Source organism: Calypte anna, chromosome 2 (genome assembly GCF_003957555.1).
Source record: "Calypte anna isolate BGI_N300 chromosome 2, bCalAnn1_v1.p, whole genome shotgun sequence".
Lineage (NCBI taxonomy): Eukaryota > Metazoa > Chordata > Aves > Apodiformes > Trochilidae > Calypte > Calypte anna.
Window position 1 is genome coordinate 74,536,347 of NC_044245.1, and position 12,429 is coordinate 74,548,775.

Genomic DNA, 12,429 nt, shown 5'->3' on the forward strand with positions numbered 1-12,429 from the left:
TATATGTTTTTCAACACCTAAAAACAGTCTTTTCTTCCAGTGCAATACAGCTTTTAACACCTAAGACATAGACACACTAGCAAGCACTTATTCTTTAACCTAAACTGCTTTCTGAAAATTTTCAGACATTGAAAGTCAGGATTATTTTCTAGCATTTTGCAAGTCCGTCTTATGCTAGTTCCTCCCTCTCTGTTCTTGCATCCAAATCTCACTTTTGTGTGCTTTTTATTATTGGAGAATTTAGTTAATTTTAAATTAAATCATTCAGCTCCTATCCTACAGTAATGAGACACTTCAGGATGCTGAATTGTCCTAGCAATTGCATAACTCAAGGTGGGTTACCAATAAGCATCCATTTGCCCATTGTTCAACAATGACATCTAAGAGGCCTATATTGAAATCAGATTAGCATGATTTGATGAACATATACAATGTGAGAGATCCCAGATAATGCAAAGCAATACAACTCTACTTAAATCAATTGAATGGTTCCTATGTTATAGTAGCTGAGTGATATTTGTGAAGAACAGTAAACACATCTATAACTGTAGAATTGCTAATGCTGCTGGTTATAAAGCTTTTTATGCTCCAATACTTTTGAAAACAGCTATGCATGTGCTTGTCTTTCTATTACACTCTTCCTCTCTCTTAGGATCCATTGGTTTGCTTTTTTATTGTTATATTTTTTTAACTTTTTCCCTAGCTGGGGAAGCAATTATAATTATTTCTCTCTGCTATAATCCTACCACTCAAATAATGCACTTGATGCAGCCTGATTTTCTACTATTTGAACATAAACCTTTCAGTTGTCAATCAGAAAGACACTCAACCATCTCATCTTTAGTGCCAAATCTGATGACAGGAGACAATATTCTTGGCATGCTTCCCTGTTTACACATCCCTGCTTTAAAACCACATTCTTTTGCTCTGTAATAGTCTTCCTTTCAGAAGTATGGAATAAGACAGTTTTTGCAATAAAGCCTAGGTATTTTATCTAATGCAGAGACATGAGTAAGAAAATGGTGTAGTTCCCTCTATAAAGTTCTTACATTTGTTCTTTGAGGTGTCTTACTGTAATTTTGATTATATATATTTTTTTCCACTCCATTTGTGCCTGTAAGCCTCTATATAATAATGGAAGGAAAATACTAAGTTTTAACTGAGCAAGGTATAATGGAACAGCAGGAAACTTGTAAGCCATGTAAATGAAGTCAATGAGGAAGAACTAGACATTCATTATCTCAGGCTGTATTGTCTTTCCATTTTGCAAGGTAAGAAATATTTAACACCCCAGGAGGAAGAAAATTAACTTCTTTTGAATCTTTCCACAATGAAACAGTGCTCAAGAAGCAAAATGTCTTGCTTTTGACTGGAAAGATAATTTTAAATCACATGCAGGGGGCAGCTAGATGAAAGATCAAAATCTAGTGTATTCACTGAGCAGGAATGATGAGATAAAAAGAAAGAAATTAAAAAAAACAAGATTATGTCCATATTCGCTTTGTCTCACAAACCATGACCTCTTCCTCAGTCACAAGGACCTATTTTCAATTTCAATGCAGTAGCTATAAATGTTAATAATTGCCTTTACTTCTTTCTCTGTGGCTTAGCTTCTTGCCCCATTACCAAAACCATTTAGTTTCTCAGTAATCCATTTTCTACATAATCTTCTTTCATGTCCCATGTTTTCTCTATTGTGTTTCACCTTGGGCAGTACATCATAAATAAAGCCTACATCCATAAATTGCTTTGCTATACTGCTTAAGGGAATTTACTCTTGAATACTCCATTCCAACCTGTGTCAATTATAGTGGATCTATTCAGTCCTCATTAGATAGGACAAGCGGGTAAATATTTTAAAAGCTATTACAGAATCAGTGATGTAACCTTGAGTATCGATTATAAACTTTTAGATGTATTTAATGGGTGTGTAAAACAGATGAAGGCATCTGAGAAAGAAGTTCATCATACTTTATTTTGATTTCAAAATGTCTTGTTTCTGAACTTGTGTTTATGGCCACATTGCAGTAATATAGACAACGATCAAATGGACAGAAACATCCAAGAGCTTGTATTCTCTCATGCCATGTCATGTTTGATGTGGTTATTGGTGTTTTTCAATTCTTGGTCTCAAATTTCAGTTTTTAACAAATCTGAACATCTGCTTCATTTCAATTTAGTAGTCAACAATATTAATGGGAGAAAGGAGGTAGAATTTTTGAATGTTTGCAATGCTGAGTAATGGACGGGGTAAAGAAATTAGGTAATATGCTACCTGCATTTTTTCCATGTACTTAGATGCAGTTAAGAACTCATAAGATTGGTTCTTCTATTATCTTTTGTTAAATAAGAAATTTATAACTACTTTACAGCCTAGAAGAAGCTGATAATACTACTTTCCTCTTTTCTTTTTTTTTTTTTTCAATTTTCTTTTTCCAATTTTTTTTTTTTCCAGCTCCATTCTGATTTGGACAAGGGAGTGGGAACTGTTAAATACACCCTTTCAGGAGATGGTGCTGGCACGGTTTTTACCATTGATGAGACCACTGGAGACATTCATGCCATAAGAAGCCTTGATCGAGAAGAAAAACCTTTCTACACACTCCGGGCTCAGGCTGTGGATGTTGATACCAAGAAACCACTAGAGCCTGAATCAGAGTTCATCATCAAAGTACAGGACATTAATGATAATGAGCCAAAGTTCCTGGATGGGCCTTATGTTGCCAGTGTCCCAGAAATGTCTCCAGTAGGTGAGTAAGAAGCTTCTAAAACTTGATAATTGCTAATTAATTGCTGATTAATTGCTAATTGAATATTATTTAATTGTCTCAATGTGTAGTTCCTGATGAGAAAGGAAGGAGAAATGAAATGAAATTGAATGAAAATATAACTTCTTAAACTTCTTATTAGATCTCTCTGTGTATGCTTAGAAATTTATACAGATTACTGTTTTGTTTTAGCTTTATTTGCTTATCTAGAAACTCGTTCTGCAAAATGACTGCTGCTCAGCCAAAGTCTCTGATGACAGGAACAGCAAAAACCAAAACACTCAAGGCAGGTCTGCTGAAGTCCAGTAGTTCTGTGTACCTCCAAACCTCTTATTTCACATAATTAAGTGTGTTCCCTTCTCTTCCTAGTTAAGGCTGTTTACTGTACAGAATTAGATGGTACAACAGCATCTTGATGTTGACTGTCCCTATCGTTGTGGTTGTTAAAACTCCTGCAGCACTTGCGTGATCCCCTAATTATGAATTGAGGACAATTCTTTATCCAAATCCTGCTACACTGAGTGTTGAAAGTAACAACTGCCCTCATGTGGCTCTCTCTACAATGCAGGAATAAGAATCAAAGATGATCAGCAAGACTGGTTTGTTTTTAATGGAAAACAAATGGAAAAGTTTTCTATGAGACTATGGAAAGTTTTCAAAAAAAGGGGGTATTGTAGTAAGGATACTGAAGCATTGGAAAAGGTTTTTGTTGGAAGAATTTGGAGCAGGAGAACAGACTAAATGGGCCCTCTGCCTGATGGCTGATTCTGCAGTGGTCTGGAGCAGTGTGTCTACAATACAAGTACACTGCTTGTGTCTTGCTGCCAGGTGGCACTTTTGGGCTTCCCTGTGGGCAGTAGAAATTAATTTATTCTGGGCTGGGAAGACTTTAGCTTCCCAGTGCTAGTTTCAGTTTATTGCCATTTTATTTCTTAAACTGCTTACTCCCAAGCTAGTACTAGTCATTTAATACTCCCTGTACTTGCTAACAGTTTTGGAAGTTTTCTGACTGAAATGTGAGAGATCCTGTTGCCCCTTCAGCTGTGCAGTTCAGAGGGTGATGTTTTGAAACACAATACAGGAGGCAACTAGCTATCTTTATTCTATATCTTAATCTTTATTCCATAAAGCATGCTTTATGGAATTAATGAGCTACTATTTGAAATTTTATCATAAACAATTGTAGAACAGGGAAAAAAATACTATACATAGATATGCATGTATAGGATCATATTGATCTTAAACACGCATAGAGATGAGTTTGCTATAGTCATTCATAGAGGTGCATCTATAGATTCCCTACATAGGTACACTGCAGTTGTTTTCCCTATAGAGATGCTTAGCAATACAGCTTACAGTTAGATTATTTAAAGATGTAAAACATTTGGTATAATCTCAAGTCTGGATTTGTGGCAAGTTCAGAATAAAATCTTCTCACAAGTAGATGAATGTTAGTTGCTAAATTGTTTTTAAGACTTGATCAGAAAGAAATGAGAAAAATAATGAATAATGGTATTTACCCAGTGGAATGCAGTGCAAGCATTCATTCTTTCACTTTCTTACTTTCCTTGTATCTCCCTTTTTTATTTTCATAAATATGTGTGTGGAGTAGTAGAGAAAATGCTAGCAGTGCTTTTATTTCATAGGAAACTCTCTTCAAAGTGTGCCGTGCATTGTGGCTTTTATATTGAACAGGAGTTGCATGACTAAATGAGATTCAGCTGGGTACACAGATTCATGCATACAGCATATACTGATTCACGTATCACTAAAAATATCCAAAAATGCCTTTTGTCCTCTTTGATGTACAACAAGGTTGTGCCTTCTCCAATGTCTCTCCATTCTCTTGCTGTCTCTTATCCATGGTTTTTCGAGGTAGACCTTTGCACATAGACTTCTCAGAGGATCTAAAACTACTGCTCCCTACCATCAGTGGCCTTTAGCTGCACCTATACAGATGTATAGACCTACCACTGCCTAAGGCTAAAGTTGAAAATCACTTTGATTTTACAGTTGGTGCAGCAGAAGGATGTCTTGGCTTAGGTAAAAACCCTGATAAGCTCTGCCTCTTATCTATTTTTTTTACACTTGAATTTTCTAGTTGATAATTTTCAATTCTCAGATGTCCTAAACTTCACCTACTGTATTTTTGCAACAGTATTTATTATGAACTGCACGCATTCTGTTTCCATTGTGGGAAATGGACTGCAGCATGACATTCCCCCCATTACTAGTTGTTCCTATGACCAGTGACTTTCTGTCTTTCACTACTGCATGACACTCCTATGGAAAGTTTTGCAAAATTTGGATGCCAGAGTTTATGTTGAAAGGGCAGTTGAGGGCTAGAGGGGTAGCTAATAAAATCACCAAGATCTAACACCCAATGTAAACACAGAGCATATATTTCATTTGGACAGTGAAATAAAGTGAATTGTATATAATGCTCCTGAGATAGTATGGTTTGCCGCTATAAGAGAGGATTGTCTGGGGCTGGGAAGTCTGTGGAAAAAGTTTCCTTTGGACCCCTCACACATGCTAAAAATTTTCACGGCTGTACTGTTCTCAGTTTTGCAACATTTTTGGCTGTTGTACTAATTGCTGTCACTGAAGATTTGGTGGCTAAAAAAAAAATCTCACCACAGCATTGGTCTCCCGATTCAGAGTTCCACACCCACAATTATAATAAAATTGTATGTCAATGAAAAAGTTGGACCTCAGGGATTTTTTTCATAGAAAAGGTACAAAAAAATGGGAATCTGTAGGATCCTCAACATCTGATTTCCTGGAGATAGATATCTTTATTTGAAAATGTTGTCTTAATTTCATGTGAGTTCCAAAATGTAGAACAAACCAGAAATGGAATTTTATGTATGAAGAATGAAAGGGGGGCTTTAATTTCCCCATATTTAAGATAGCATTGTTAAAAAAAAACTGTCCTTAAGTACAATTTAATCAACTGTGTTGTCATTTCTAGCAGCTGTGCTAGATTCTGTTGCAATATAGCTCATGAAAGCATGAAAATATATCATGAGCTAAAACCAAGGTTATCTCCTTACTAAAACTATCAGACCAGATGACTGAGAGTAGGGGCATACCAGTGTTAAACACACACTGAACAAAAGATCTTATTATACATGTTTCATGTTTATACATAAAAATGTACACAGGAATTCACTGGCATTTTTTAATGCATTTCTTTCATGCATGTATATCACATGTGACAATTTTCCATCTTCCACTGTCACAATCTACTGAGTGTTTTCTATGCTATTTCCATTATTCCTCTATGTATGTACATGGACCAGCTTTGGCTGCACTAGACCTACCAATTCCATAACATAGATTCCATATGTTTTTTTCCTGGGCAATTTCATTTCATCCCTTTCCACTAGAATAACTCTTTATTGCTTCAAGGGGCTCTACAAACTTCGTATCACTGTGGCAATTATACTGCCTTTTTGGTTATTAGTTAATAACTAATGGAGTATGTTCACGTTAAATAGCTGTATTACTGTTTAAGCTTAAATATTCTATTTGAAACTGCCCCGACTGCAACACTATGTTTTAACACTAAAATGGTAAAGGGTACTAGAGCCTATATCAGGCTATTTTTATTGTATATCCTCTGTGGTGCAAAGAAGCTACTTAAGAGTGTTGTTGTGTATTTGCTTCTCATGGTACAGACAGTCTACTGTCAGTTTTGTTTCTGAAGTGGCTACTTATTTGGATTATATTTAATCCCTGGTTTATACTTAAACATTGACAGAGGCTTTTATATATATACACACACACTCACAAATAGAGTATATATTTAATATATCCATCTCTGTAGTTTCATGTGAAGGTATTACAATGTAGAAATCTAGCCTGATGAACTTGTGAGTAGGAATTCTGGTTAGGGGTAGCTCACTATTGTGTGTCTGAGTTTAGTCTGGATCTTATAGCAAGCAGAGGTTAGGAAAGGAAGGACTAGAAAGGACTGGAGAGAACACTGAGTGATACTTCCCTTGATAGAGACTCCTAGCATTTGGTAATATATTTTTAAAGAATTCCAAAAGTGTAGCCAAAATTTTGCAGAACATATTACTTGGGGAATCTGTAAAAGCCGGTGTTATTTTTGAATGGTATTACACACACTTACAGAGAGTTAATTGGCAATATAATCTGTCAGCCCTCGGTTTCAGCCACTCTGTCTTTACCCTGGTTTCCATACTTTTTTCTGGTGTTATTGAGTTCTTGGATGCAATGAAGATAATTAGGTGTCATATTCAAGACACAAATATCTTGAATATTTTTGCTTATTCTTGTGTCTAATCTCCATTATCTAATAAATCAATAATTTCCCCCTTTTTGTCTGCTGTTTATCATTGAGATGAAAACTTTGGAGGATTTTCCACAGTGATATCAAGATTTAATAGGTCACCAAGCTACAAAACACCTCTGTGCAAGTACCTATAAGGTATTTTTCTCCCACGCCTCTGACTTTGTATTTCCCAGTGTGATATCCCCTATTCTCAGTTACATGTTATGTTAGGATTCCACTGGGGCACCTTGCAGTCAAGCTTTCATTTTGTAAAGCTGTCAGCTGTTTATTTATTCATTTTTACTGACAGTTCAGATCCAAGTGAAATGGCAATCCACCTGTCAGATAAAGACTTGCAATGTATTCCTACCATTTTATTTCTGGAGGTTTTTCCATCTATTTTTGGATGTTATCTTAGAAAGGGATATTCTCTCTTAAGCTGTTGGGGTTTTTAAATTATTATAATTTTTAAGCACCTTTGCTTAGAAACCTTGCTGGAAGCTTTTTAGAAATTTAGATACTGTTTATCTATGCATGTAATCTATAGTTATATACTTATTGATTCATCAAATAGTTTTACAGATTCTTTGAAAAGTGGCTTCCCTTCACAAAACTGTAATGAGTTCTCCCTCACAAGGCTCTATTCACATCTTCTGATTTGGTATTTTATTACAGAGTAGACAAACTCTTCCATCTTCTGGGTCAGACCTGGAGCCTGAGGTCATACAGACCACTTTTCAGAAAAATTAATGTCCCATCACTTCTTTTCCCTTCTCTGTTTAGGGGCTATGTCAGATGGCATTTTACCTATCACAGTTGATATTTCAGTGGATTCTCACTTACAACTGCTTTGTTAATTATAGATTTTGGCTTTTTCATTCTTTTTTTTTTTTTTTTTTTTTTTTTTTAAATTGCAAAAAGAAACAGATACTGAACTTATCAACTAAGTTTTATAACCATTGTAGAGAAAGGTGAGTTTTAGGAAAAGAAAAGGGAGGTTGTGGTTGCATAGCCTTTTTATTCCTATTCATAAGGAGCACTGCACAAAACCATGAAATAAAAAAATAGAAATAAGAAACAAAAAAAAATCAACACAAACAAAAAGCAAACAAACAAACAAACAAAAAAGAAAAGCAAAAAAACCCGAAGATTCAGATGTGGAGAGAAAATTACAAGTAGGCAGTAAATGCTTTTGGAACAAAAGTGTTTCCTGACGTCATGGTAGATCACTAGGCAACCTAGACAGCTTCAGCTGTGAAAAACCTTGGAGGCAAAACCCCTGTATATCAAATAGGAGGAAGAAAACAATGCAGAGAATCAAAGCTTGCTTGATTAAAGCATTGTGGCTGTTGTCATACTCACTATGGGTTTCATTTCACACACCTTGGCTTTTGGAAATTGTCAGCAAAACAAGGAGAGTGGGCAAACACAGTTAGCTGGGTGAATCTGTGTGAAATGAAAGCTGTGACAGACAGGACCCTACAAACATGCACAGAGGAAAAAATCTGAGAAGCTTTTGCTGAAAAACTGGTAACTGCACTGTGTAAGTGCTTTCTGCTATCTGGTTTCACAGTCTCAGAATGTCAGCATCAGTACTAAATTCATGCAAAGTGTTTGAGTCTGACTCCATGTATATCCAGGCCTATTATATTGCATCTAATTGAAAGCTGACTTAGATAAAAACTCATGTCATGGCAGATAAAGCCATTATTTTCCTACCCACATGCTGATTTTACTACAGCTCAATAAAAACAACATTTTATAGTTCATCGCATCCAAGTCTTTTGCTACAAACCCTTCTGTTAAGATATCTGGGTTTTGCTCTAAATGTTTATGCTGGTCATTTTAATGGTGCTGCTATTCATTCTTTTAGTAGATAAGGAGAAGCCTTATAATTATTACAACTGTCTTGTGGTTTTCATAATCATCTTCAGATGCAAGATTTATCTCATCGGAGCTGTTGGGATTATGTGTTACATTTTTGTTAATGATACTTTTGCTGAGGCAAATGTATTGACATGTTTTAGGGTATTATTGAGAGTGTAGGAATTGTTTCTATACAGGCACGTAGCATATCTAAACATCAAACATATTGTATTGACTGTTGCTTTAGTAGCCACTGATCAGCTGTAAATGTTAAAAATTAACAAGAAGTTGCTTTTTCTTACCACAAAATTAGCATTAAATATCTTTTCAGCAAGAGCTATTCTTTTGGCCACCAAGTGGTTTTAAACATTCAACATATTTTATATGTATTATTTTTCTCAGCCACTGAGTGACTGTAAACATTAAATATATTTTATTAAAGCTGCTTTTCAAGCTACTGCTTGCATGACTATGAACATCAATTTTCTTTAAAGTTGCTTTTGAGCCAGTGAGATACTTTTTGCTTATAAGACTCAGTTCTAATTATTATTTTTTCACAGAAGAAACAGAGGCAAAGTTTTATTGGCACAAGGCAGCTCTTCATGTATGACAAGTAACCATGTCTTAGCCATCTTCTCATAAAGTGCATTACTGCAGGTAATGAGAATAGGCCAAAATTAAAATGGATTCTTATGGATATTTTGTATGGACAGTGTGTGCATATCTAGTATTCTTCTCCCCTATTTTTGTGTATAACTGTGCAGTAAACAAAATAATAAAAGCAGACATGAGTGGTATTTTGTACTAAGATAGCTGGCCTAAGAAATCAGTCACTGGTGGATTTTGTGAATCAATCAAGTCATCATCAGCCCTAGAGGGGGGAAAAACAGAAGGGAAAATAGTCTCAAAATTGCTAAGCAAATGGGAGTCACTAAACCAAATATGATTAAGGACTTTAATTCTGTGTGCAGAAATAACTCCATGTGGCAAATTAGATGTAATCCTAGGAAGGCCTGGAGTGATAAGAAAAGTGATCATGAGAATCTGTATTAACAAGAACTGACATAAAAAAATCCCCACTATCCTTCTTGTGTTGGCCCCCCAAATATTCTGTAAAGGATATTCTGTAAAGGAGAAAGTTGTTCTTTGAGTTGAGAATCCCATAAGGCTTACAAACTACAGCAAAGACACTGAAGATAAAAATACTTTAGGAAACAAAATCTACATAAAAGAGAAATCTAAAAATATCTGCAGAATGAGGAAAAACACATAATAGAGTGTCTTTAAATGGCCTGTCATCTAATTAGTAAGTGTCTATCTGTTGACTTTGGATTTAATGACTCCTTGTGACTTAGCATTTCTCCTTATTTGTAGTGAGGAACAAAATAGATGGGCAATCTAGCTCAATGTCTGCCACATAGACAATATGTTTTTCCTGCCTATGGAACAACTAAAAATCTTGTGGGAACAGGAGCTTGACATCCCTCCAGCCTTTGTTAAACAGGGGTCCCAACAGAACTGAACCATTCCACAAGAGCCATTTTTGCTACGTTTGTGTAGAATTGAAAGATATAAACATATATATATTCTGTCAAAACTTTTTATAAAAAAGCAGATGGCTGCTTGGTGAGTCATCCCTCAGGCTAGCTGGTGACTGGCAAATTAGACAGGTGGTTCCCAAATTAGTAGAGAGCCATTCTTTATATCAACCTGACAAGCCACAGGCTCTTGCTGTCTGGGAACCTGTAGGCTAGAACAGTCCTCCAGAGCTGAAAACCTGGCAGACTTTTCTCTTTCCTGATTTGTCTACCTCACAGTTGATGACAAGACAGGTTGTCATGCTTCCCAGGTAAACTAGTCAGCCTGCAAGGTAAACAGGTCATAACTACATGGGAAGAAGACCAATGAAAATGAGTTGAACTGTCCTCTTTGCTAAAACCTCAGCAATGCCAATATTGTTTTCTGTAGTGCACAATTTTTATTTTTTTTTCCTGGAGTGAAACAGTATGAAGAGAAAAGCCAGAAGTATCTGAAATATTGTTACAAACCAGCATTCTACTGTCCAGGCATCCTTACTTGTCAGTAATGTCTAGGAACATTCTTCTTTGTTCAGAAGCCAGCAGCAAAACTGAGATTATTGAAGGTTAGAGAGGACAAGACAGGAAAAAAGAGACGGGTACTGATTTCAGGCAGGTCTGAAAGTAAAGAATGATAGCAGAGGAAGAGGAAAAGCTTTACTAATGGCACAGATTTCATTTCAAGAGCTACTGGAGACAATACTGGAGACAATAATACTGCTTTGGACTTGATTCAGACTAACACTCCTGCAGAAAATGTTGTAATTTCTGTTAATAGACATCAGAACCATCATTTATTTTCATAAGATGTTTAAAGGATGTTAATTCATAAATAAATGACACTCAAGGTGTGGGTGAGACTACGGACAAGTCTTGAGAGACCAGGGAAACAACATGAAGCAGGCAAGCATCCTCCAGCAAGGAAGGGATTGCCTGATGCACCAATCTTTACCAGTCATTGATGAATGTTGCAAATGTCCTCAAAGGTGTAATATCCACTAAACATTTGCATTTTGGTACACAGTTATGGGCAACTGCTGATTTTCAGTGGAAATAACTGTTTGACTGCTAGTCATTCCACTGAGTCTGGCATGATGTTTTAGGGATAGAGATTCTAACTGGTAAAGGATAATATAAATCCCAACCAGCCAATCCAGTAATAATTAAGTCAAATTATCTACAGCTGGAGAATATCTTGTGAGTCATATCCTTCATATTCCATCTGCATTTATTGCTGTTAGCACATCAAGAATCAACTTTACATTTTTTCTGATCTAAAGAAACATCCTATTTTTGAAAGATAAGATAATTACATAGGTAAGTATCTTATGTTGCAGGAACATCACCTTAGAATCCTATATGTCTTCATATCTCCATAATGTACAGAAGTAGAGGCCAGGAGAAAGTTATACATGCATTTAGATAGATTATCATGTTACAGTCTATTTGGGGACAACTTTTATCTAAGCATAACTTAATTTTTTCCCCAAACTGTTAAAAAGGGGTTGTTAAAGTTCCCAAACATGTCAACTACTCCTCTAATCCATATTTTGCTAGGTTTAATGACTGTACATTCTCTAAGTAGATCATGTCATTTTCCAAAGCACTTCCTTTGCCTATTTTTAAGATTTTTTGCTTTCAGTCTGGAAAAGATGAATGGGAACAGATAAATTAGCTTTGATGTAGTCCTAGCTACTGTATACATGTCTATCATCTCTGTCTGTTTTTCTCATTTCTAAGTAAAATAGATGAAATCTTTAAAGTTCTATGTCGAAAACTTTTCAATCACTTTCACTGCTTGCCTCTAAGCCCCCTTTATTTCTGCCATCCTTTTAGTGATAGGGTGACAGTAATCAATATTTTCAACACTCTTGAGAGAATTCCGATGAGAAAGATGCCTGAAGGGCAGGTTCAG

At 35.8% G+C, this 12,429-nt stretch overlaps 1 protein-coding gene across 2 annotated transcripts in view; it reads left to right on the top strand.

Annotated features, from left to right (window-relative positions):
- CDH12 (cadherin 12) overlaps window positions 1-12,429 on the top strand; it is a 142,343-nt gene that overhangs the window by 22,381 nt on the left and 107,533 nt on the right. For both annotated transcript variants that reach the window (XM_008490509.2, XM_030444861.1), the window contains exon 2: window positions 2,456-2,750. In XM_008490509.2, the coding sequence (XP_008488731.1) occupies window positions 2,456-2,750 (295 nt within the window). The remainder of the gene's footprint in view (window positions 1-2,455; window positions 2,751-12,429) is intronic.